Genomic DNA, 27624 nt, shown 5'->3' on the forward strand with positions numbered 1-27624 from the left:
ATGGTTGTAAAATCAGATTGGTCATGTGGTGACCCACTTTATGACCATCATCACTTGCAAGTGTAATGGGCAGGCTCTGTTAAGGCCATCAGTCAAGGACTGCCTGTAAAGAATATTGGATGATTGATCTTTCTCTGAACCAAATTTGTTTGCATCTCAATATCAATAGCAATTCATGTTGTATACTTCACCCTTCAAATCTTAAATAACTAATCTGAACTATATTCAACTACATTAAAATACATCTGTTATTCCTAGAATAGCATACAATAAGACAAGAAAAGAATAACACCCTGAAATTTGCCCATCTTACATTGAAAGTTTATTTGAGCCTGCAAATGATGTCTCTAAATCCACTCCCTCCCCCCCATTTTAGGATCCAAAATAAGCCAAGAATCATGAAACCAATTTATTGGTAGATGAAGTTTCAAACAAATCTCTAAAAGCATGGTCATGTATCAGTGCAAAAGTGATGATTTCAGTAATCAATGAAAAATCAGAAGCATCATGAAATCAGAAACTATGAAAAATTTTACTTCAAAATACATTGCTAGTAGTAGTTAGACCCCCTGAAATTACATCAACTTCATCTCCCATCTATCAACAACCTATCCTTAATGCTTTAAATTAATTGAGTTTAATTGGTATGGCTTTTAACTGAACACAGTGGGATTATAGATGAAAGCTCTAAAATATAACTTCAGATAAACTGGAACTATAATAGGAATCATATGATTCAATGAGAAGTCAGAAAAAACACTGGATCATAAAGTTCATGAATTTTTTTGTCTTTACATTAATGTTCACAGTATGGGAAATAAAGATGAGTTTGAATTTTTAGTAGCAAAAATACAGTATCATCACTATCGTCAATTAAATTTATATGCTGTTTAGCTCCCAGTGATATTTGGGCAGTTTACAAAGTAAATGAAGCATGAAAGTGAAAGACAAAAAAGATTAAAAAGGATAGACAGGTGGCAGAATGATAAACTTGGTAGAAAAGAGACTTCAGACATCCCCACCAAAGACCTGGGAAAACAACTGGTCTTCAAGTCCCTTTGAAGAATCAGCAGCATGAGGGCTGTTTGGCTCTTGGGAACAACTTCAATTCATAAAGCAGTTGCTACAACAGCGAAATCATATGTTTTGGGTCCTAATAGTTGGTGTTCCTTAACTGAAAGAATCCCAAGTGCACCAATGCTGAGATGGTATTATCGGAAATAGGTGGTCCTTCAAGTAACCAAACTCTATGTCATGTAAGGCCTTATAGGTGACAACCAGCACCTTAAATCACATCCAGAAGCAAATTGGCAACTAGGGTAGCTTATATAACAGAGGTGTTACATGGGCATACTGAGGCATGTTCATAACTTCATGCACTGCTGTATTCTGGCCCAGTTGAAACTTCTGGGTGGTTTTTAAGAATACCCCCAAGTAGAGTGAGTTGCAGTTGTCAAGCTACATGGTGACAGGAATTTAAAAAAATAAATTCCATTATTTTTGATGGAGTGAGCTCCATTACTGGAATAGAGTAGGACACACCTCAAAAAGAACAAGAACAAAAAGGAGGAGGGGGGTGCACTATAAAGTAACTACCCTGCTTAGGAATTCAAGTAAACTCTTTAGAGGATATCTGGATTAACAATTCAAATATTGTTGTGTTTATTGCAACTGACCCATCCAAGGAAAATATATGGAAAGAACATTCTTAAAAGAAATTGCAATATTTTCAGAGTTTGTAAGAGCAATAATAAAAGGCTTTAATAATGGAAGACAAATTATACCAAGCATAATTCTTTTAAGAAATGCCTGATTAGTCTGGTTGATAATTTGCTCCCCCAGATGGTGGAGAAAGGCACTAGAAGATCAACTACTTTACCAATAGGAAAGATTTACTAAACGAAGTATAAATAAAAGAAAATCTGGCAGTCTCCATGTAATACTAATCAATTGAGATCCTAAATCAGAGTGAGGTTGAACACGGAGGGTAGGGCTGACATCACGGCAACAGGACATGCCTCATGTAATCTCCATGGGGACCATCGATATCCAGCTGTCAGAGGGGTCCTAACAGACCTAAATCATCTTGGAGGGGCGAGGATTGTAGAGAGCATTCCGTTGATCGCAGGGAGCCCACAAACTCCCTGATCAGTCTGGAGAAGGTTCTCCAATCTGACAGCAGAGAAGACGGCCACTGTAAGCTGTTCCAAAGCTGGGGCACCCACCAGAAAGAAAGTGAAAGCAAAAGACAGTATGATCAGACTAGGTGAGATACTTTTGATCTGCATCGAATATTTAAGAACAGATAGAAGAAAGAGCCTCCTGGAATATAATTAAGGGGAAGTGAGACCTAAAAGAGAAAGTGTAATTGTTTTCTTTCTCCATCTCCCAAAGAAAAGCGGCGAGGAGAGCTGTTAAGAACCATAATTAGAATAGTAAATTAGCTAAAGGACTTGCTGAAAGAAGCTATTTAAGAAGCTGGACTGGGTATTTCAAATAGAATATAATACCAACTTAGAACTTTTGGAAATCACAAAAGACTATATGAAACTTTGTTTTAAATATATTTATATATTTTACTACTTCACTTGAAAACTTGAAAACTTATACCGGATATACAGCACACAAAAGGAAAAGGAGAAGCAGAGCAACAGTGCCACCTAAAGGCAGAAATGAAAATTGAAGGGGAAATTATATTGATTGATAAACAAAGCCTTGAACAAGCTTGAGAAAAAAATGATAAGAGGCAGCAGTGATGAAGAGATCCCTGAGGAGCCTGTGCCCAGTGCACGTGCGTGCAGGGCTGTTCGAAGGAAAGAGCAGCACGACTCAGGAATAAGGCTGCAAGGTAATGGCCACTCCCTTAAGAGATAAAAGCCAGCTGAGAAACCAGAGTTCTTTGCAGGAAGCAAAGAAGTTTTTGCACTCAAGTCTTGCGGACGTTCTGAGTATCTTGGTTGATGTTTGGAAACTCTTTGTGTTTGAAATATTTCTTAGTAACTTTATCTAGTATTCTTGGCAGCCTTGCACAACCTTGACAAGGCTCATGCTTATCAGAGACAATTAGTATGAAACAGCCTTTTAACCGGGAAGGAACGGAATTCATAAAGAATCATTAAAAGGTTTTGCTGTTTCCTCTGTTTCGTGTTTGTCTCCTTGGAACAAGGTTTGGGTCAGAACATCCTAAAATTGGGGAATTGTATGCCTCTCTGGCACAACAAAGTAAGAGAGGAATAGCACTGTATATAAGAGACAATAAACCCTAAACAAATCTTCATAGATGAAGAAGGATCTTGATGGTGGAGATAATAACGAATGAAAAACAGGTATTGTTGGTAGCAATATATGCACCAAATAGTGATCAAGAGTGCATAAGAAAATTACATAAGAAAATAATTGGAGTACCAAAATATATGTATAGTAGGAGATTTTAATGCAAATGTGAACCCAAAACTGGGCTATAAAACTAGGAAAACAAATAAGAATCCTAGGGAAATAGTTCGAAAAGCCTTTTTTTAAATGGTGGAAGAACTAAGCATTTAAGATATATGGAGAGAGACCTGAGAAAGAACAATATTTATTTTATACAAATAAACACATGTCCTGGTCTAGAATAGATATGATGTGGTTATCCGCAGAGCTAACATCCAACATACAAGAGATAAACATTGAAACAAGCATATAGGCAGATCATAACCCGATTAAAGCTATATGGAAAAGACAAAAAAAAAGAAAAAAAGAAATTGAGATGGACAATGAACCAAACAATATTAAAAGAAAAAGAATATATTCAGTTTACGTAAAAAGAATTGGATTTTTTCTTTAAAGAGAACAGAGAAGAAACTTCACTACAAAATTTATGGGATACCATAAAGGCATATATTAGAGGATTGATAACATATTTGGGAAAGAGAAATTTAAAAAAGAGACAAGCGCAAAAACAATTAGAAGAAGAATATAAGAGATTAGAGACTGAACTACAGAAAGACCCACAAAAAATAAAACATTAAAAAGCAAGTAGAATTTTTAAAAATATAAGCTGAATTAGATGGATAAAGAGGAGCTAGCACAAAAAATTAAAAGTGTTAAGCAAAACTTTTTTGAAAATGCAAACAAACCAGGAAGATGGCTGGCATACAAACTGAAAAAAGAAATTTGTCCACCAACTAATAGATGATGAAGGAATACTTCACCATCAAAATGAAGATAAAATGAAAACAGTCCAAAAATACTATGAAAAACCATATGATCAAGAGTTAATTTCAGATGATAAAATAAAACAATATCTACAAAAAGTGAAATTACTGACAGTGCCAGAAACAGTTAAAGCAATGTTAGGAGAGAGAATAACAATAATGGAATTAACAGAAACAATTAAAAGACAAAAGAATGGCAAAACTCCAGGACCAGATGGACTACCAGCAGAACTATATAAAGATCTGCAAGACTCTTTAAGTAACGTAATGTTGGAAGTGTTTAATGTCTTATTGTACTTAACTTTCATACCAAAAGAAGACTCAGACTTGCAACAGATTAAAAATTATAGACCGATATCATTATTGAATGCGGACTATAAAATATTTGCATGAATTATAGTAGAAAGACTAAAGGGATTTTTAAATCAGTTTATACACTCAGATCAAAATGGCTTTCTACCTAAGAGACAAATTAAAGATAACATGAGAACAATTTTGAATACACTGGAGTACTATGAAGCGCACCCAGAGAAGCAAATGGTGTTGATCTTTTTAGATGCACAGATGGCGTTTGATACTGTGAACTGGCAGTTTATCTTGGCAGAGTTAAAAGAGATGGATTTTGGGGAGCGATTTGTTAAAATGATTAAGGCAATATATCACAAACAAACCGCAAAAGTGATGGTGAATGGAGACATGATTGAAAAGGTTAATATTAAAAGGGTACAAGACAAGGATGTCCCTTGTCGCCATTACTATTTATATTGACTTTGGAAGTATTGAATAGAAATATTAGACAAGATAGGAAGATAAAAAAGATATGGAAATTTAAAAAGAAGAGTACAAGTTACAGGCATTTGCACACAATTTAGTTTTTATTTTAGAAGATCCACAAAAACAGGATTTAAACTAATGGAAAAAAATGAAGAGTATGGGGAAGTGGCAGGACTGAAAATAAACAGAGAAAAAAAACCCAAGATTTTAGTGAAGAATATCACAGATAAGCAAAAAAAAGAGTTAATGAAGAGATTAGATATTCAGATTACCAAGAAAGTACTTAGGAATTCAATTAACAGCAAGATGTGTAACTATTAAAGAATATAATTATTATAAATTGTTACAACAAATTAAGATATATTTTGAAAAATGGAAAGGTTTGCAATTATCATTAATAGGAAGGATAACCAGAATTAAAATGAATATACTACCAAGATTATTGTATCTGTTTCAAACAGTCCCGATAAAGCTGGAAAAAATATTTTGAGGATTGAATAAAATAATGTTAAATTTTATATGGCAAGGGAAAAAAGCAATTAATTTAATAACGCTCCAGGATAAAAGAATTATACTATCAGGCTGCAGTGTTAAGGTGGATCGTATTGAGGAATACAAGATTATTGACCCTGGAGGGACATGATTTGCAATTGGGTTGGCATGCCTTTCTATAGTATGGGAAAAATAAGATGCATGGTTACCTTCAAGACACTATATAAGAAATGCTTTATTGCTAGTATGGGAGAAAATCAGAGAACGGCACTATTTGAAAATACCAGTTTGGCTTTCAACAATGGAAGCACTTATTCATTCAAACATTTTTAATATGGGAAATGTTGTCAGATACAAAGATATTTTGAATGAAAAGGATAAACTCAAACGTAAACAAGAACTGGATGAGCAAGGGATTGAAATGGTTTGGTATTCAGACATGCAAATACAATCTAAATTATGAAAAAGATGCAAAATTATATGGTTTCTATAGAGAATTGACAGAACTGGACAAGATACTAACAGGAACAGAAGATTGATAAAAAAAATGTATAATTATCTGTTGGGTATTAAATTAGAAGAGGAACAAGTGAAGGAGACAATGATAGCACAGGGGAAAAATTTTTAGTTATACAATAAGGTAAAGGTTCCCCTTACACATATATTCTAGTCATTTCCGGCTCTAGGGGGTGGTGCTCATTACAAAGCCGAAGAGCCAGCACTGTCCAAAGATGTCTCTGTGGTCATGTGGCCAGCATGACCAAATGCCGAAGGCACATGGAACGCTGTTACCTTCCCATCGAGGTGGTCCCTATTTTTCTACTTGCATTTTTACATGCTTTCCAACTGCTAGGTTGGCAGAAGCTGGGACAAGTAACGGGAGCTCACTCCATTACGTAGTGGTAGGAATTTGAACCACCAAATTGCCGACCTTTATACAATAGAATTAGATAAATGGCAGGAATTGTGGGATAGAAATTATAAGTTAACAACTTTTTTGTGCAGCAGCAACCACAGCCTCCCAGACATTGTTCAGAGAGATGTACTGTCAGGGTAGTGATTTAAGAGCTGACCAGCTGATGCAATGATGTGAATGACTCAGCAAGGTTTTTTGCTGTTACCCCTTTAACAGCCTATATAAAAATAAGAGGCCCTGTGAGGGTGTCTCTCTCTCTCTCTCTCTCACTGTGTGTTCTTCCCCGCTGTAATTTGCTGCTTGGTTGACCTCTGCCTGCAGTACGTGTATATACAGTATATATTCTTTTGTAGATAAACCCGCTATTTATTACAAACCTGTTTGCTGCTATTGCTCCTGGGTTGTTGCACGTAGTACAGCTGTGCACACTCTGACAAGTACTGTTTCCTTTCACCATAAATCTCCCATTTAAGAAGGCCCCACAAGTTCTCAGTAGGGTTTACATCAAGTGAGGAAGTGGGCCATGTCATTATTCTTTCATCTTTAAGGCCTTTACTGGCTAGCCACGCAGTGAAGTACTTTGATGCATGAGCAGTGTCCTACATAAAAATCATGGTCTTCTTGAAAAATGCGACTTTTTCCTGTACCACTGCTTGAAGAAAGTGTCTTCTAAAAACTGGCAGTAGGTTTGGGGGTTGATTTTGAGTCCATCTTCAACCTGAAAAGATCCAACTAGCTCATTTTTAATATCAGCCCCCACCTCCACCTAGCTGGTGTCTGAGTCAAAGTGGAGTTCTACGCCCGTTTCTTATCCAGCCACAGGCCCATCCATCTGGCCCGTCAAGAGTCACTCTCATCTCATCAATCCATGAGCCTTTGAAAAATCTGTCTTTAGATATTTCTTGGCCTAGTATTGCCGTTTCAACTTATGTGTCCTGTTCAGTGATGGTTGGGTTTCAGCCTTCCTTACCTTGGCCATGTCTCTCAGCACTGAACACCTTGTACTTCTGGGCACTCCAGGTAGGTTGCAGTCTTGGAATATGACAGCATTGGAGAATAATGGGTTCCTGGTAGCTTTATGTTGGATTCTTCTCAAATCTTTGGTGGTTAATGTGCATCTTTTTTCCCCAACACATTTTTTTGCAACCCTGTTGACTATTTGCAACAAAATGATAGGTGGGTCTGTGATCATGCCTATCTTAGCAATTTCAAGAGTGCTGCATCCCTCTGAAAGATGTTGTATAATTTTTGACTTTTCAGAGTCAGTTCCATCTGTTTTTTGGTTCACTTTGCCTGAGGAAAAGAAGGTGCCTAATAATTATGCACACCTTGATCTTCTTAAGGTGGATCTCTCTAGGCCTCATTACACAAATATTACCTGAGATGCTTATATCCACTAAGCATTCAATTTTATACAGCTTGGAGGTAGAAAATATGCATAAAAATGATATGGTCAAAATACTCATTTGCTTAATAATTGTGCACAGTGTATTTATTAAGTTGCGTGTACTAGAGATGTTCTAATAAACGTTTCCATATCAAGTAAATTATCAGTCTTCAACTTCCAACATATAAATTTCCAACGATGGGCCTAAAATATCTTGTAAATGTTTATAAAATTCTGCCAGCAGCCCATGTGCACCTGATGTTTTATTAATCTTTTGCCTCTTAATCACTTCTGACAGTTCCATCATTTATATTCATGCATTTAACATAACTTTCATTGTTTCTGGTACTTTAGGTAGATTTGTTTTTTCCAAATATTGTTTAATTCTGTCTTCTAGAATTTTCTCCTGCTCATACAGTTTTTCATAATAATCCTGAATTATTTTTTTGTCTTCATTTTGGTGATCTATATCATCTATTTATCTATGTATCAATTTTTTTCTCTGTTTTCAGTTTATATGCCAGCCATCTTCCAGGTTTATTCGCATTTTCACAGAAAATCTTTTTTTGCATTTTAAATTTTTTGTTCCAATTCTTCTTTATGTAGAAGATTCTGTTTTTGTTTTATTAGTTCCATTTGATTTTTTAAAGTCTTTTTTGTGGTTCTTTCTATAATTCTAATTCCAATCTTTTGTGTTCTTCTTCTAACATCTTTTGGTTTTGTTTCTTTTTCTTATTTTTAGGTTATAGCTAATCCCCGAATATACACCTTAGCAGTATCCCATACATTTTGTAGTAAGGTTTCTTCTTTCCTATTATCTTTGGAAAAAAGGTCCATTTCTCTTTCCATAGTTTGTATAAATTCCCTGTCTTTTAATATTGATTGATTCAATGCCCATCCCCATTTTTTCTTTTGTCCTTTCCACTTAACTCTCACTGGATTGTAATCTGCCCAAACGCTTGCCTCTGTTTCTATTTCTTGAACATTTGACTTTAACTCCGGTGACATCCATATCATATCTATTCTTGACCAGGATATATGTCTATTTAAGTAGAATGAGTATTGGTTTCTCTTAGGATTTATCTCCCTCAATAAATTTTAAATATCTATTTCTCCCACCATTTTGAAAAAAGTCTTTGGAAGTGTTTTTTTTTAACTTTTTTGTTTATTTTACAATCTTGATTTTACAATCCAGTTCTGCCTTTACAATTGCGTTAAAGTCTCCTACCAAACAAATATTTTCATATCCCAAGTCTGAAATTTTCTTATGTAATTTTTCATAAACATTTCCTTGTTTATTATTTGGTGCATATATTGCTACTGAAAATATCTGCTTATAGTTCATTGTTACCTCCACCATCAAAATTCTCCCTTTTTCATCTGCAAAGATTTGTCTAGCATTTATTGTTTCTTTAATATATAAGGCCATACCTCTTTTCTTATGCTGTGCTAGTGTATAATTTCCCAATTTTACGATATTCCAATAATGTATTATGTTGTTTTCTAATGTAGACCTCTTGGAGACAAATTAAATCTAGTTTTAGCTTTTAAATGTAGCAACTTTTGAGGAATTAAATCATTCTTCTTAAATAGTAAGAAAGGCCAGGAAATTCAAAGTTCCAGAAGATAAATTCAAATTGAAAGTCAGAAAAATCATTTAAACATTGTTTAACAGTGAAATCAATTACACAGAGAGGTAGTAGATTCCCCAATTGGAAGTATTCAGATAGTAGTTATATACAGGGGTAGGATTCTACTGGTTCGGACCGGTTCTATAGAACTGGTTGTTACGATGCTGCGCAGTTCAGAGAACCGGCAAATCGTGCCCCTGGCTGGCCCTGCCCCTCTTCGCCTGCCTTGCCCCTCCCTGCCCAGTCAGTCCTTATCGCACATGCGCAACATTGCATGTCACTCCTTAAGGTATTTCTTTTTTTCCCCTCCCGACTATCAGCTGTTCCGATGATCCCTGATGATCCCCCTTGCTGTCTTACTGCTTCGCCCAGGAGGCTTCCCTGAGGCCCAGGAGGCCTCAAAACCCGGGGGGCTGCAAAAAAAGAAGCCACACCTACCTAGTCACATGACCATGACCATCTGGCCACACCACAGAACCGGTTGTTAAAAATTTTTGGATCCAACTCCTAGTTATATAGTTGAAATTATTTTAATTTGAATTCCTATACTAAGCAGTAGGTTGTACTCAATGGGACATTTTGATCTATCCATTTTTATTATTCAAAATAGGGTTGCTTTTTTTTTTACTTCCAAATAAGTGTTTATGTTCAAGGAGGCCTCATTCTGGTGGGAAAAAAACAGTATCTAACACTATACCTTTTCATCTAGGCTCTTAAAAATAAAGAATTTTTTTTTACACTATGTCTCATTTCAACTATAATGAATACCTAAACATGCCAGCTTCATATTCATAATAACCCAATCTAAATTCTGGCAGATTATGCAATGAGCCATAATAAAGTTGAAGAAAGAGGCAGAGTCTAATTCTGGCTACACAACACTGAGCCTTAAGAACAAATTCATACAAAGCCATAATTGGGAAGTAGCAGATAACGAGTGCCACCTCTGCAAAGAAGCTGAAGAAACAGCGGATCACTTAGTTAGCTGCTGCAAGAAGGTCACACAGACTAAATACAAATGACAGCATGACAAAGTAGCAACAATGGTGCATTGGAAGATCTACAAGAAATATTATTTGCCTGCAAGCAAGAGCTGGTGGAACCATAAAAATAGAGAAAGTAATAGAAAATGAAGATGTCAGAGTTCTCAAGCCAAGCTTCAAAAGAAATCCAGTTATTTATTAGGAGCATGCCAGCATGGACCAGGTGGAGCCAACTCTGACCTCAGTTAATTTGCGCTTTGCCTCTGACCCTGTTTCCCCCTCCCCCCAGTATGTGTCATCAGTCACATTTCCCAATGAAGCAATTTCGTGGGTTGTAAAAGTCCTCTCCTCTGGTCACTGTGGGTTCCCGCAGAGTGGGCCTTGGAGATTTGCCTTGTTTTGACTGAGATACCAGCTCCTTGAGGTAGCAGCAAAGTTCACTCTCCCATGGCAACTTGAGAACAGTTCAGGGATTCTTTGCGAGTTGACAGAAGAAACTGCAGTGCTCTGGGACTTTAGAATTCAAACAGACACGCCCATGCCACCTAATACCATTGTCCAATAAGAAAGACAAAAAAAATCTGGATAATATTTGGAGATAGCATAGAAGAGAAAGAACTGGAGAAGGTAACAAAATACGAAGACCTGCAAATAGAAATAGAATATGACAAAAGAAAGCAAAGGTAGTACCAATAGTAATAGGCAACTTGAGTGTAATCCCAAAACAACCGGAGCACCATTTGAACACCATCAGCAATAACAAATCAGTCAATTGCCAAAGGCAGCTTTGCTTAAAACAGCTTACATCCTGTGATGATACATTTAAGACCATCAAACATCCTCATCTGCCTATCCTAGGTCCTTGGGAAGTCTGAACAACTGGCTGATGGTGCAATAAATCATAGTAATGGTAGCAACTTTTAAACTGAATTGTACAAGAAAATCTGAACAGATCATTAGCATAACGGTTGGTATAGTAGTATTCCCCTTATAATAACTCCAAAGTATAGAATTTGCTTTAAAACAAAGCAGATGTACACTGAGATGACATTTTCAATAATTACCCCATGACTCACAAAAATTTCACTGGACAATTATTGCCAAGCCAGCAACCCCTAATGACAATCTTTTATGTACAAGTTAAAGAAACAGTGGTGACAACAATCTCTTTGCACATTTGCTTTCTTATTCCTGTTTACTCTGTTTCCTGCTATTTTGACTAGACGCTAGTCGGAGTTTGTAGCAATCCAGCCAGCACACAAGTAAATAATTCAGCAGTATTCATTCCATAGAAGAAACTTCTTTATATACAATATAAAACATGATGCATGTATACAATACCCATGCAGCTCTTGCAACATGGTAGAGAGAAGTAGCAAGTACAAGAACAAGCACTCTAAACACAGAAAAGTTAAGCTAAGCCACCCCTAGGCTCCAAGCTGTCTCAGTCACCAAACAGTCCCCACTGGCTGACTTGTTGCCATGTCTATTCCAGTTCATGAATTCTTATACACTGACACTCCTCCCTTTATGACTGGAATAGACATAAAACTGAATAACTTAATATTCTTCCCATGGTGCACTCCACCCAATGGCTTGGTCATTATGTTGGCCAGATTGTCCTCTGAAGAACAGTGAAGCAAGCTAATTAATTTACATTTGATGGCTTCTCTTACATTACAATATTTAATATCCACATGCTTGCTTCTATTTTTTACTGTCACCTGTTGGCATTTTAATGCAAGCAGCATTTTCTTCAAACACTGTTACAGCTTCATTTACTTTTACATTTAAATCCTGTAACAGCTGTACGTACCAAGTTACCTCTGAACAAAGTTCAGATAGAGCAATAAATTCCGCCTCCGCAGTAGAAATGACTACAGTTGTTTTCTGGACTTCCAACCAATTAAAGCCCCTCTAAATAATGCCACAATCCCAGAATTGGACTTTCTGGTTTGTATACATCATAGGCATAATCACTGTCAACATAACATTTCGACTTAAATTCTTCAGAGACCTGTTTTTGAAGACCCAAATTCACAGTTCCATTCAAATACCTGAGAATCCTTTTTAAACCCATCCAAAGCAATGGCATTGGTGCAGCAGTAAAGTGACTTAAGATGCTTACTACATAAGCTATGTCTGGTCTGGACCACTGTGACAGATACAACAAGATCCCTATTGCTGATTGATAAATCACAGGCTTCACATTTGTCCTCACCCTAATTGTTATGAAAATCTGTGCTCATAGGTGTTGGAGCAGAATTACAATCCTTCATGTTTATATCTCTCCAACAGCTGTTCAATTTTCCTTGTTTGACTGAAAACAAAACCACCTTTCTCAGTTTTTTGTATCTCTATACCAAGATAGTTTTGTACTTCACCCAATTTTTTCAATTCAATTTTTTTCTCTAACTGATTAGCAAATTCTTTTACCTGTGACACATATTTTGCAATGAAAGATCATCCACAAATGCTAACAACTGACAATCCCCCCTTGTAACTTTCCAGTATATATGCAACCATCAGCCTTGCAACTCTTGACCCCAAGACCCTTCAATGCTGTATCTAAATAGATATTCCAATTCCTGGCTGACTGCTTCAGCCCCAAAATGGGCTTGTTCAATTTATACAGTGTTAGGCTTTTTACTTTCATACCCTGGTGCTTGAACCATGTAAATGTCTTCCTCTAATTCTGCAGTGAGGAATGCTGTGGTTATATCAAAATGCTAAATTTTATGGTCACGTGCTGCTGCCAATGCTAGTGCCAACCTTATGCTTTCACTCTTTACTGTAGGCGCAAATACCTCATCACAGAGCACGTTTTTCCTGTGTGAAAAATCTTGTGCCACTAATCTTGCCCTATATTGGACCTCATTTTTGGGTAGTACTTTTTTTTCGATACCCATTTACATCCTACAGCTTTGCAACTCTGTGCCAAAGTCATAGATGTGAACTCTTTATGTTCACCCATGGATTTCATTTCTTTGTCCATGGTTTCTTTCCACTTCACTTGTTCAATTTTAGGTAATGCCAATACTTCCTTATAGTTCCTGTCCCATACCACATATTACACACCTTTACTTAACTAGCAAAATACCCGTCAGGTGGAATCCCCTTGTTCCATCGCTCTGACCTGCGTGGCATTGACTGCTTCTGTGTTTCAACCCGCTCCTGTTTCATATCTGAGTCATCATCTTCTGACTCCTTTTCTTGTTCTTTTTCAGTTTCTCCTCCCTGAACACTGATATGTCACTAAGTGAGTTATCATTACTAAGTGGATCACCATCAGTAAGTGGATCATTCAAAAAATTGGCATCAATTATGTTCCAATTTTGCTCTGCAAAGCAAGCACACCTGGAAATCACTATTCTTTTGCTCCCGTTGCTAAAATGATAACTTTTTGAACCAGGCTCATAGCCTGTAGAACTTAGCTTTCTAGCCTTTGGTTGACTTTTTCTCCTGATTGCTTTTCGAATATGCACCCATTCATTGCTTCCAAACACACCTAAATGTCCCACCAATTTTCCCATATAACACTGAATATGGACTATCATTAATAGATGAACTCCACAAACTATATTGATTAAATAATTAGCAGTCAACATGGCTTCACCCCAATATGACCTGCTCAGACCAGAAACCTCCAGCAGTGAGTCCTTCATCATTGTAAGACTCCATTTTGCGTCTCAGCTATACCATTCTCAGCTGCTATGTATGGATTTGTGTGTCTGTATTTTATTCCTAACTGTCCCAACCACTGTTGAAAACTTGCTGACATGAATTCTGAACCTGTCAGTTTGCAGCTGACATACCTGTTGTTTATATCTCCTTGTTTACGAAGCTTACCCATTGCTTAAATTTCTGTAGCACCTCTATTTTACTCTTTAGTAAATAGCAGAACTCAAATCTGCTGTGGTCATTTACAATGACCAGTGCATACTTTGTTCCTCCCAAACTGGCTTGCATTGGCCCAACCAAATCTGCATGTACCAGCTCTAGAGCTCTTTTTGTCTTCCCCTTGCTTACTGAGAATGCCTTGGACTTTGATGATTTACATACTTCACAGTCCAAGTATGCCTTACACTCTTTCAAGTTTAATTCTTCTCCAAACTGTTGCATCTTTTGTAAAACTCTGAAGCTGGCATGGCCAAGCTTTTTGTGCAAGAGATGAATGCATGAACCATGTTATGCCAAATTTCCAAATTTTGGGGCACAATAAACCTTTTGTCCCTGCAACACATAAAGATATCCTCTTTTATGCCCTGTGCACATACACTCCCCATTTACACTCTTCTTCCTGAGATTACTGAGGAAGAATCACCTCTCCTCAGCTATTCTAATTTCTACCACTGCACAGTCAAGAGCATCTTAACTAGCTGTATCTCAGTTTGGTATGGAAATTGCACTATAAAAGAAAAAAAGGCATTACAGAGGGTGGTTAAAACTGCCCAACGTATTATAGGGATTCCACTTCCTGCCATTGTGGACATTCAGAGGAAACGATGTCTGCGTAAAGCCCACAGCATCGTTAAGGACCCCTTCCATCCAGCCCACAATCTGTTTACTCTTCTTCTATCTGGGAGGAGGTTCAGGTGCCTGCAGTCTAAGACCAGCAGGCTAGGGAACAGCTCTTACCACACAGCGGTTTCCTTGTTGAACTCCTCAATTCGTTTGTCCCCACATATATGCTGATGCTCCCCTTGATAATATATGTATTTTGTATAATTCTCTGTGCATTTGTACTTATATTCAATGTGTCCATATACATTTTGTACAGTTGTATATGTTCATATATGTGCAGTCACACTTATCCTTGTGTGCTCGTGTACCTACATTTTGTTGTGTTTTCCACTGACATATTCATAGATGCCTTGCATATTTGCATACATATATTTATATTTTACCATTGTTTCGCACTTATGGTTGGATGCTAACTGCATTTCTTTGCCTGTATCCATGGCAATGACAATAAAGTTGAATCTAATCTAATCTAATCTAAAATTTCCTTTTATGAGACATCTCTCATTTACAAATGTGGTCTCAAACCCTTGTTTTTCTAGAGACACTCAGTAAATTATGCTCCATTTCAGGCACACATAATAAGTTACTAAACTTTTCCTCCAGACATGGAATCAGCACACTGCCTTTTCCTATGACTTTAGCTTTCTGACCATTTGCCACGGCTACTGCATCTCCTCCAGCTAGATCCATTCTGACTTGTTGCCATGTCTATTCCAGTTCATGAATTCTTATACTGTGTTTCTCATATAATAAGGCCGGGTCTTATTTTTTTTTTGAGCCCCGAAAAAATGGCTAGGCCATCTTTTCGGGGGCTGACTTAATTCCCCCCGCCTTGCATCTTCGGGCGGGTGGGCGGCGATGGCTTGGATGTTGACCTCGGCGTTGGTGGGGCACTTCGTATTGGGGTCAACGCAGGCAGCACCATATCCGGGTGTGCAACAAAAGTACTTCCTAACGGCAAGCCCCCCCACCATTCCCCCCCATTTCGCATGTTTTAATATAGGCTTTAATTTGGGGGGAGGAGCTTAATTTCATTTCAAGCTTATAAAACATGCTGGGACTTCCTATTGGGGGAGGCCATATTGTTGGAGAAACAGGGTACACAGACAAAAATTTCCTGTCCTCTTATATCACCCATCACGCTTGAGTTAGATCACATTTTTGTTGAGGGATTTTGTCAAAGGTTTTTTGAAAGTCCATTTAAAATCATCTATAGGGTCAGCTTTTTATATATGCTTATTGAAATCCTCTAAAGCAGGGGTCCCCAAACTCGCTGAGGAATTCTGGGAGTTGAAGTCCACAAGTCTTAAAGTTGCCAAGTTTGGAGACCTCTGCTCTAAAGCAGGGTTGTCAAACTCAATTTCATTAAGGGCCACATTAGGATTGTGTTTGACCTCGGGGGACTGAGGTGGGTATGATCAGGGTGGGCATGGCCAATTCAAAGTCACTCGTGTCGGGGGTAGCTGTGGTGGCCCAAGCGTTCTGCCAGAGAAAACAGGCTCCCGAGCTCCATTTTTGGCTGTGACAGCCTCCTGCAACCCTCCCAAGATCCATTTTGGCTGGCAGGGGATTGCCGGAGGCCATCACAGCTTAAACAGAGCCGCCCACACCCACTCCGTTTTCACTGGCAGAGGCAACGTGGGTCAGTCTTTTGCTGTTTCCAGGGTGGTTCGACAGGCCAGATCTAAGCACCCGTGAGTCAGATCCGGCCTGCCGGTCTTGAGTTTGACATCCCTGTTCTAAAAGCTTATTCTATCTATTTGCTTATTTTTTCTTTAACAATCTTTGCAACTATTTTAGTATGGTGTTTCCACAAAAATAAAACCTATCCTGAAAAATTGCCCTAGCATGTTTTCTGTGTGTCCAATATAAGCCCTACCCCCCAAAATAATCCTCTCTTTAAGCCCCTGCACAGCTGGCCACCTGCCTATTCTGTCTGGTTGCTTGCAGTGCCACCAACAAGAGGTGAGGTAAGGCGAAGGGGGTGGAGCTTCCCCCCAAGTATACCGGCTTACCTCACAGCTCCTGCAGCCAGGCCATCCACGCCCCTGCCAGTGCCTCGTGATGGTAGCAATGGCAGCCATGTGCAGTAGAAGCCCATGTGGTAGCTGGCCCACTTCTTATTCTGGCACAGTACCAGAACAGGAGGCCGAGTGAAACACCATTGCCGCGGCCACGAGGTGAGAGGATGGAGCTGTCCGACGTGCCCCGCATCAGCTTACCTTAGGCCCCCACAGCCCAGCAATACACAATGATAACTGCCTTGCCTTGTGGCACTACATCATCACTCGGCCTCCTGCTCTGGTGCTGGAAGAAGTGGGCCAGTGCCGAAAGGTGGGTGTCAGGGTATGGATGGCCTAGCTGCAGGGGCCCTGAGATAATCTGGTGTGGGGTGAGTGGGGCAGTTCCCTGCCTCATGGCAGCAACACTCAAAACAGGTAAAGCAACCCCCGAAAATAAGTCTTAGTGCTTATTTCGGAGCCCAAAAGAAAATAAGACCGGGATTTAATTCCTGGAGAAAACGGTATCTATAACAAATACTAAACTTGATTAACCTATGGTTTCCTTTATCATCCCTCAATCCATTTGTAAAAACTGGGGTAATACTAATTTTTTAATCCTTAAGAATAGATGCCATTGTTAAAGAGAAATTGTATAATTTTGTGAAAAGATGAGCAATTTCATATCAAAATTGTTTAAGAACTCTTTGATTTACAATATCTAACCTATACAACTTATTTTTAGTTTGTCAATTTGGTAATACTATCATCTTTCATTACCTCCATCTGTTTCTATTTGTGCAATTTTTTTTCTCAAAAAGCCAATTCAGGCTTAAATATTTCTCTTATGTGTTTATTGGTAAAGATAGATGTAAGAATTATTGACTTCAATATTGGGTTACCTGTCATTGGACTATATATGTAACAGCTACAATAAGAAAAGTGATGAGGGATGTGGCTAACTCCAGTTCAATTACTTTGTTAAGCACAGTAACAATCTAGGCCAGCAGTCCCCAACCTTTGTGGCTTGGTGGCCTGACAGGAGGAAGGCAGAGAGGAAATGGACCACGTGAGTTGTGGGCTGGAATGCATGCATACACAGCCCTTGTATGAGTGGAGGGCTACAATGCATGTGTGCAATTCGACTTGAGTGCCCACTGGCCCATCACTCATGCATTGGCCAGCTATTCACATGGCCCAATTCCGAATAGGCCATGGCCTGGTAGTGGGCTGCAGCCCGGGGGTTGGGGACCCCTAATCTAGGCAGCTTCATGAAATACTAGTTACTGGATAGTATAGAACAGTATCTGGTAGCGAAGTAAGCTGAATTTAGGGAAATGAAGTCAGTGCTTAATTAGTGTGTTGTCCTATATCATTTAGTAGAAAAGTACATCAAGTCATTCCTTTATACTCCCTTTATGAGGGACAACAGTATCAAATGGTGTTAAAAATTGTTTATTTTTATTTATTATAAAGGAAATGCTAATTTAATATAAAATAATCCACAAGAATGCAAAAGCAGAATCAAAACATCATGGAGGAAAGTTCTCTAGGTAAACCCAAGGGCAACAGGCCATCTTCTGTTAAACATTTTAGAACTGAAAGCAAAAAGAGCAAACAAAATGAATCACAGAATGCAAATATAATATGTAAAAAGCACAAAACAAGCAATTGGAGATAAGTTGACACGTGTGGGGGAAACTTGTTGGATGGTAATATTGGGACCTATTGGAAAAGAAAGTGAGTATAATGCATTTCTCTCTGGTTATCAATAATACAGTATGGAAGAATATAAAGTATACAGAACTAATCTTATTAAAACAATCAAGGAAATAGGTAAATGTTCATATAATAGAAAAAAAAATCAAATTCTTAATATCATAAATATATTTATCTGCAAAAGTGAATCAAAGTTATCCTATGGATGGATATCTAGGGATCTGCAGTAGATCTTGTTCATAAAGTATCTAAATTTCAGTCACCAGAGAAAAGGCCCAAATGTTTAGATAAAAAGAAAAGCAGTTTGCAGATTCATGAGCAACCCCCCCAAATAACAAAAATAGATATTAAAATAGCAAAAAGTGTTAAGAAATAGGGGGGAGGATATGAAATCCCAAAAACATATCTATAGACCCCACACAACCTGGAAATAAACTGTTTCACCATTTCTCCCTTTGGGATGCCGCTGTAAGGCATTGCATGCCAAAACAACTAGATACAGGAAGTTTTTTTCTTTCATGCCACCACTCTGCTGAACACTTAATACTCAGAGTGTCATGTCTAAGTATATTTACCATGTTGTACGGCTGCAGTATTATTACTATCCTTCCCATCTTCTTTACCACTCCTTCTTATTATAATCATTATTATATAATTATAATCATTATTATGAGTATTATTGATGCTTTTGCATGTACACTGAGAACTTTTGCACCAGAGACAAATTTTGTGTGTGTCAAATCAGACTTGGCTAATAAAGTATTCTAGGAATTCTAATCTGAAAATAATCCTGTAGTTTTGATAGTTACTTTTGTGAACATATCCTCTTATGGTGTAATAGTTGTTGCTGAATTCCTCATTAATGATCAATAGAAAACTTATCCTACAGTAACACAACTTTTCAAATACTATCTAAATTCTGATTGCTACACAATAGAATTAAGCTTTCCTAATCTTTTGTAATTCTAAAACCTAAGTTTTTCCAATAAAATTGAATTGACAAACACTATCAATATTATACCATGCTAAACTAAGACATTCATCTCCACAATTTGTCAACACTGATTTAGAGACTTGGAATTGTTAGACAAATTCATGGAAAACTAAACTAGCAATCAGCATAAAACTGCTTTTGGGTTCAAATACAGTATCATTATTGATAATTACTTGAGAACACTGCAGGAAAAGACTAATATAGGTAATCCTCAACTTACACCACAACTGAGCCCAAAATTTATGTTGCTAAGTGAGAAATTTATTAAGTGAGCTTTGCCCCAGCTTTTACAACTTTTGTAAAAAGTTTGTTAAGTCAGGGGTCCCCAACCGCCGGTCCGCGGACTGGTACCGGGCCGCGGAATAAGCCTTTACCGGGGTCGTTGGTTGCTGGCGCCGCCATCTTTTTTGGTAAAAAGCAATTTTTCCAAAAAGATGGCGGCGCCAGCGTTTCAGGTGAGCTTTTCCGGTAGAAAGCCATTTCTACCCGAAAAAGTCACCATCAGAAGCGCTAAGCGCCCGCCATTTTTTGACGTGAAAAATCACTTCCGATGACGCCACCGGAAGTGATTTTTCACAAAAAGATGGCGGCGCCCAGCTACGCCGGAACCGGGCGCAAGGCGCCAGCTGACGCCGGAACCGGCCGCGGCGCCGAAAGGTTGGGGATCCCTGTGTTAAGTGAATCATTGTAGTTGTTAAATTAGTAACATGGTTGTTAAGTGAATCTGGTTTCCTCATTGTCTTTGCTTGTCAGAAGGTTGCAAAAGTGGCCCACATGACTCCAGGAACTGCAACTGCCATAAATATGAGTCAGTTGTCATGCATCCAAATGTAAATCATTTGACCATGGGGATGCTGCAATGGTTGTAAGTGTGAAAAATTGTCATATATCACTATTTTCAATGTTGTTGTAACTTCGAAAAGTCACTAAATGAACTGTTGTAAGTTGAGGACGACCTGTACACTCAGGTGTCTGCTTAGCGACTATGCGAAACAGGATGCTGAACTAACTGGAATCTAGAGGTGATGTTGCTAACTTCTTAACATGGAAATTTTAGTCATGATAAATATCAGTGTAAACAATAATTAAAAATAGCTGTGGAAGTAATAGTTTAAATATTAAATATTCCTCTATAAAATAAAAAAACATACTGATTGCTGACAATTTAAGTCTATACAGACCTTCCAGTAGTCAGATTGTAAACTGTAGTACCTCTGGTATGCAGATAATGCTGAAATAAAAAAAAATATTTATGAGAAAACAATACAAATTATAGGAAGTATAGCATCATGCCTCATCTTAACTGGTCAATATTTAATAAAAATATTCTGGGTACGTAAATAAAGTTACTGCAGGGAGAAACAGAAATAAAATCATACAATATACCCATTTATATAGAATTTCAGCAAAATTGTTATGGATATAATTTATGTGTTATAATTAAATTTTATTTAAATATGTGCATTCTAGTGAGTATACATTATGCATAATAGTCAAAAATCTCATAAATTCATAGAAATTATAAAATTTTTGACTCATACACTAAATAATTCATGTGAGAACTTTGTGATGAAAAAAGCTACACATTTATGTTAAAAAACACATACTAAATGGGTAATAATGGGGGCCCATATGTATTTCATATGTTGTTTCTCATATCTGGACTGACCTTTGGTCTAATAAATTATTATTACTTTAATGTTAAGTTCAAACACAGCTTTAATTGCTGGATCCTGGATTTATCTGAATGGAACTTCAGCTTCTGCAATAAACTTGTTTGTTTTTCTTGGGCCCTCACATTTCCACATTGTACTGAGATTTACAGAACTCTGATCTAGGTTTGACTTCTTGCATTTGTAATTGCTGGCACGGGATAGGGGGTTTATATTACTTTCAGAACCAAGAGATATTAAATTATGAAGTTCCATATGTCAATCCTGAAGCTGACCTGACCGAGGCCATTTTGAGGCTTCCGTGTTGCCATATTGGAGGTGCTATGTCAACTACCAGCAGTCTAACTGGGCAGAGCTACTGCCATTTGTTGAGGTGGAATACAACATAGCAGCACAGGGCTGACCTGTTTTCAGGTCACCAGTGGCATGGAATTTGTCCCCATGACTGAACTCCGCAGAGAGCCTCCCTCATCCATGTCACCAAGCGAATGGATGGAATCACCAAAGGAAGCGTGGGAAAACACCAGGCAAGCTTTATGAGAGGCAGCAAAAACTCAAATGCAAGCTGACAAATGCCACAGCCCCCAAGTACCATTTCAAGTAGGGGACAAGGTTTACCTCTCTACAAAGTACCTGAAGTTTAAAACTTCCTTGCAAGAAGCTAGGATCAAAGTTTATGGGACCTTTCCCCATAGCGGTGCAGGGGGAAACACATTATGAGGTAAAGAAGATGAGGTAAAGCTTAGATTCTAGGTTACATAGGGGTTGCCTGCAGTATCTAGTACAGTGGAAGGAGTACCCCCTCTCCGGAGCTACCTGGGTTAAGAGTTGGGATGTGAAGGCAGACAGGTTGGTTAAGCAGTTCCACAACAAGTACCCACAGAAGCCTAAGGGCCCCTCCGGGGGTGGATGGGGAGGTTAAAATGAATATTGAATAACCTCTTTGTGATCTTTTTTCTTTGTAGGAAGTTCTCTTCAATTAAGGGCCTGTCAACCCTGAAGCTGACCTGACCAAGGCCATTTGTGTTGCATTGCGCTGAGGAATAGAAGAATGGGTATAGAGGGGCTTGTAGTCAAAACAAAATATTTTTCTACTGGGAACCAGGACATTCCCACAGGGAAGAGCAGCAATGTCATCTGACAACGTGATGGGACCTTGATTGGACTATGTGACTGACTGTTTACGAAAAGGGGGGAATTTTTACTTTTAATTAGATGAAAACCACGGGAATATTCAGAGTTGTTTTTCACCCACTTGTGCCAATATGATATGTCCAATAAACTTATTATTTGTGGAACCTACTTGCCTCGGAACTCTGTTTATTATGGTTGTATTACTTGGAACCCTGACACCATATTGCAAACAATCAGGAAAGAAAAAATAAATGTAATAAAATGATTATCCAAGAAAAATAATATTTTCTTAAAAATTAAAATATAGTAAGAAAAAAGTGAAGTCAATGAAAAATGGTCTTTCACTCTCTGTAAATATATGTGTGCATGTTTTCGTGTATGTGTGTGTGTGCATGTGGGTGTGGGTGTGTATATGTTCACATAAACTTACATGCACATATACACACATACATATATATCATTTTTTCTCCAGATTTTCCTGACATGCTATCAAATGCTACTGAGAATTTTAAAAAACCATAATCCTGGAGAAGAGTATAAAGCAAAAGTCTTAATTATTTTAAACAGTTCCACTGATTTCCATGTGTACTAAAATAGCTAGGGTATTCTAGTAGGAATCTATTTTCCCAGATGACATTTTCTTGAAATCTTAAGCTTATTGTGGGACATCATAAACAAATCAGATTCAAGGATGCCATCCAACTCCAAACTTGGGTACACTATTTATATATAATAGAGCAGAAGAAGAAAAAACAGCATTTGTCTTTTTCTCTAAAATCTTTCTATACAAACAGAAGAGGAAAAAACTAGAAGGTTTACTCAAGTAGACCAATCCTGGTGCTTAGACAACATCAATATTGAAACTAAAAAGCATGTAATATAAAAAACAAATAAAATGCCCTCCCATAACTAAGAGAGTTGCCCAATAATGTAAAAACACTTCGAGATAATGTTGCTTGGCTTCCAGTCTAACAAGGAACAAATAATTCAAGCTCAACTTCAAAAGAAATTATTAGTAATAGATATACCATACATCTGAATGCATTGTCAGTAAGATTGAAGAAAATTGATCTAAATGTAATTTTGTATTATCATAAAATATTAGCACAATAACAAAGGTATGTTTCAATATTAAATTCACTACTGTATTTAGGTACGTTGTTCTAATTCAATAAATACAGGTAGTCCTTGATTTACGTAAATCAAGGACTACCTGTATTTACTGAATTAGTTGAGCCCAAAATTCCTGTTGCCAAGCAAGACAGATTTCAAGTGAGTTTTGTCTCATTTAATGATCTTTCTTGTCACAATTGTTAAGTGAAAGTGAAACAGTACAGTTGTAAGCTAGTAGCAGAGTTAAGCTTGTCAGAAGGTGCAAAAGATTATCACATCATACCAGGATACTGCAACCATCATAAATACTAGTCAGTTGCCAATTGTCTAAATGTTGATCAAAATTAACATGGAATTGCTGCAATGGTCATAAGTGTGAAAAATTGTCATACCGTATTTGCCGGCGTATAAGATGACTTTTTTAGCCAGCCTTCTCCCAGCTCCCAAGGAAGCAGGCTCGCACCGCCCGAGCTCCGCTGAGGTATCCGGCTGGGGCTGTCAGGAGTTGTTACCGCTGGCGTGGCTCCGCGCGGCTCCAGTCCCGCGTTGCCTCGGGAAGGGAAAGGCAAAACCAGGAGCCGCTGCTGCCATTGCAAGCGCCGCCGCGGCTCTTCCTTTTTGCCTTTCCCTTCCCAAGGCAACGCGGACTGGAGCCGCACGGAGCGCGCCAGCGGTAACAACTCCTGACAGCCCCAGCCGGATACCTCAGCGGAGCCCGGGCGGTGCGAGCCTCGTTTCCTTGGGAGCTGGGAGAAGGCTGGCTGCTCCTTTCAGCTTCACGGGATTCGCTTCCACGGTAGACAAAAGTGCCTCAAAAAAAAAAAAAGTGCAAAAGTGGAAGGCGTGCGGAAGAGGGCGAGTATATAACAAACTATATTTTGAGTGGAAATGTTGGGGGTCGCCTTATACGCCGGGTCGTCTTATACGCCGGCATATACGGTAATTCACTTTTTTTCAGTGTTATTATAACTTTGAATGATCACTATATGAACTGTGGTAAATCAAGAATTACCTGTATACCAAAATGCATACTCCATTTATTCGTCTAGAGTAGAGTACCTGGATTTTCTCAATAATGGAGCAACATGGTTTTTTTTTTCTTTTCTTATATACAGAAATGTTACTGAACTATTCATATTACTACACCAAGTATCAATATTACAGATTATACAGTATACTTGGAATGGTTAATTAAATAAATATCATTTTCTAACTAAAATGCTTATATATACAATTACATATACAATTGTATTTCAATATGACATTTTTCCTAATAAATGTACTTGAAATAAAAACAAACTGGTAGGTTACAAGAATTTAGTGTTGATCTTCTTAATCTAGTCCTTAATTACTATCTTCAAAGACTTAACTTAAAAGAAATGTATATACTCCAGATAGACTTCTCTAGCCTAATTATTTTCAGAAATTATCTTTTTCAGTTAACAGTGAGAACCAAAAAACAATACAAGGTGTAATTAATATTTATGGCCCTCCTATCACTATAATTCCAAAAGTAGAAAGCAGAATTATTGACAGCATTATTCAAATGACAATCCAGTATTTTCTAATTAGTAGGATATTAAGAGATTTCAGAGATATTCTAATTTACATAAAATAACATAAGCATAGATAAGATATAGGTTTAATTATATATGAAATTATTATAATGTATATAAGAAAGTATGAATTGTGCCATCTACTTTGTTCTCTACATTTATATATTGGCAATAGTTGTTAGTTATGAAAGAACCAGGGATGGGCTTGAGGAAAAACTTCTAAATGAGTGCAATCGTGAAAGAAAAATTATTTTCCTTAAGTGATATGAATGGAATATATAAAGAATGATTGGCCATTCAAAGATTCAAGCATGTGATTTTTTTTGGTGAGTATCTGCTTTAAGCATTAACCTACACACAAACACATGGCAAAGGAATACAACTAAAACATGACTAATCTGATTGTTCATTATGAAAGAAACCGTGATAATGAGAGATTCTGAATTTGAGACATAGCATTTTGGGTAATATCAGAAATGAATCTTTGGGGGGGAATAAACAAAGGAGAAGAGGCAATGCAAAAGGAGAAATGATTGCTGAAATTGGAATGAATGAGTGCTGGTAACAATGTGCCCTTGACTGGTTCAATGAATTTATATGCAAGGAATGCCCATGGTAACATAAGAAATATACTTCTTGGAGATATAAAGATACATATAATTCTGCATGTAGACAATAATAGGTTGTTGTTTAAAAACTCACATAATTTGCAGCAAGTATTAGACTAAATGATAGAGGAATATGTATTCGAAAATAAAAGTACTTAAATATTGCAAGTTATACATGACAAAAAATAGAGGAAATAGATAAATTTGCTTGTCTTAATTTAATTTTAGATCATAACATGAATGGAAAAAATGAAAGATTATGCATATGCTGCTAGAAATGTAGTTGATACTACATAGTCTATGGCAAAGAATGAATGTTGAAATAAACAAAAATGGATTATGCTTCTGCCCACTTCATTAACAGGGACCTAGATATGTCAAGAGAAATACAGAAAGGAACCAATTAATTCAGAAGAGATAAGATCGAAAATATCAATGATTAGGTATGAACAAATGGAGACTGAAAATGAGTGACCAATACAAAAAAAATAAGGTTATTTGACTATACAGATATAAGGAATAACTAATCACTAAAATGAGGAAATGAAAAACTGAAAATTGCGGTAAGAAGGAGTTGAGGGGATTATCAGAAAAGTTTGAAGAACAAAAGTTACAATGTAAATGGACATGATAGAAGCAAGAATGGTTTGCATGGATAGAAAGAGGTTGAGGAGAACAATAAATGGTATTGATTTAAAATGAATTTAGTTGGGTTATATTTTATCTCCTGCTTTTAATTTCTTTTCGTTATTGCTTTTTTATATATTTTGTATAATGTATACTGCTGCCTCTCTAATAAAAGGGGGAAATGTAAGTACTGAACTATGTATATAATACAGATCTAGAATTCTGAGGTGGGGGAAATACTAAAACAAATTATAATAGACTTACCTTTTGGATAATCTTCCAATAAAAGGTTGAAGTGACCTAACTGGCAAAAGAAATCTGATTCAACTTTTCCTTCTGCTTTTAATATTAACGATTCATAGCAGCCAATAGCCTGGAAAAAAAAGGATATTCTTTATAAATATACTCAATTATCAATAAACATACACTTTAAAATTGATTTTTGTTTCAAAACTAAGAAGCAATTCCATATTTTGCCATCTTATGTAAGGGGGGAAATGCATATGTCCTAATTTTACTGCTATGAAGATGATACAATTATGCTTAATTTTCATTTTAAAATTAAATATTATTCTGCTCTGCTACGCGCATAATTTTCACTCTGAATAAAATAACCTAATCATATATTTCAATAATTATTAAATATTACAATGATACTTCAGCTTAACACATTAAGGTATTAGTCACTTGTCTATAAGAACAATCCTGCTGTAGCAGAAATTATAAATGAAAGAGTAAATCTTATTTTAGCATTAAATACCACACAGTTCTGGCATAATATATTTTATGAAACTAGAAAAATTGATTTTTAAATATACTAGCTTCAGATCCATGTATCTAAAAAGTATATTTTTATAAGCCATATCTAAAACTGTAAGAAAAACAGCTTGGTGAAATATCGTAATTGGGTTCATTTGCCACTCAAATTTGTAAAAAAAATAGATGAGAATGAAGAACAGAGGATTGAGGGGAAAAATACGTCAATATTTCAGTGCAGTAGTATTTCTATGCCTACATTCTGAAATTTTCTACCTCCATTTGATAATTATAATACAATGTGTTACACTGTATGTACTGTATTAATTAGGGAACATTTTTGTTTGCAAGAAAAAATGCTTTAATAATATGGGCATAGAGGATTGGACAAAATTTACAATGGCATCCACTTGGCTATTTTTGTCTCTTTTCCCCCCAAATTTGTTAGAATGCACTTTTAGTCTTTATCCTACTCTTTATCTTTCCTTGTATCAAACTCTCCTTCCATAGAAAGTTTTGAATACATGTATATTAGAATTAC

General features: G+C 37.1%; 1 protein-coding gene across 10 annotated transcripts in view; it reads right to left on the reverse strand.

The window, feature by feature from the left end:
- The window catches only part of KDM6A (lysine demethylase 6A), a 219311-nt gene that overhangs the window by 148521 nt on the left and 43166 nt on the right, over positions 1-27624 (reverse strand). For all 10 annotated transcript variants that reach the window (XM_087966799.1, XM_026674041.2, XM_087966797.1 and 7 more), the window contains exons 3-4: positions 26592-26700; positions 20798-20847 (exon numbers count right to left, since the gene is read on the reverse strand). In XM_087966799.1, coding sequence (XP_087822925.1) covers positions 20798-20847; positions 26592-26700 — 159 coding nt within the window. The remainder of the gene's footprint in view (positions 1-20797; positions 20848-26591; positions 26701-27624) is intronic.

The sequence above is a fragment of the Notechis scutatus genome, chromosome 5 (genome assembly GCF_049901735.1).
Source record: "Notechis scutatus isolate UNSWTSFEM ecotype Mainland chromosome 5, rNotScu1.2, whole genome shotgun sequence".
NCBI lineage: Eukaryota > Metazoa > Chordata > Lepidosauria > Squamata > Elapidae > Notechis > Notechis scutatus.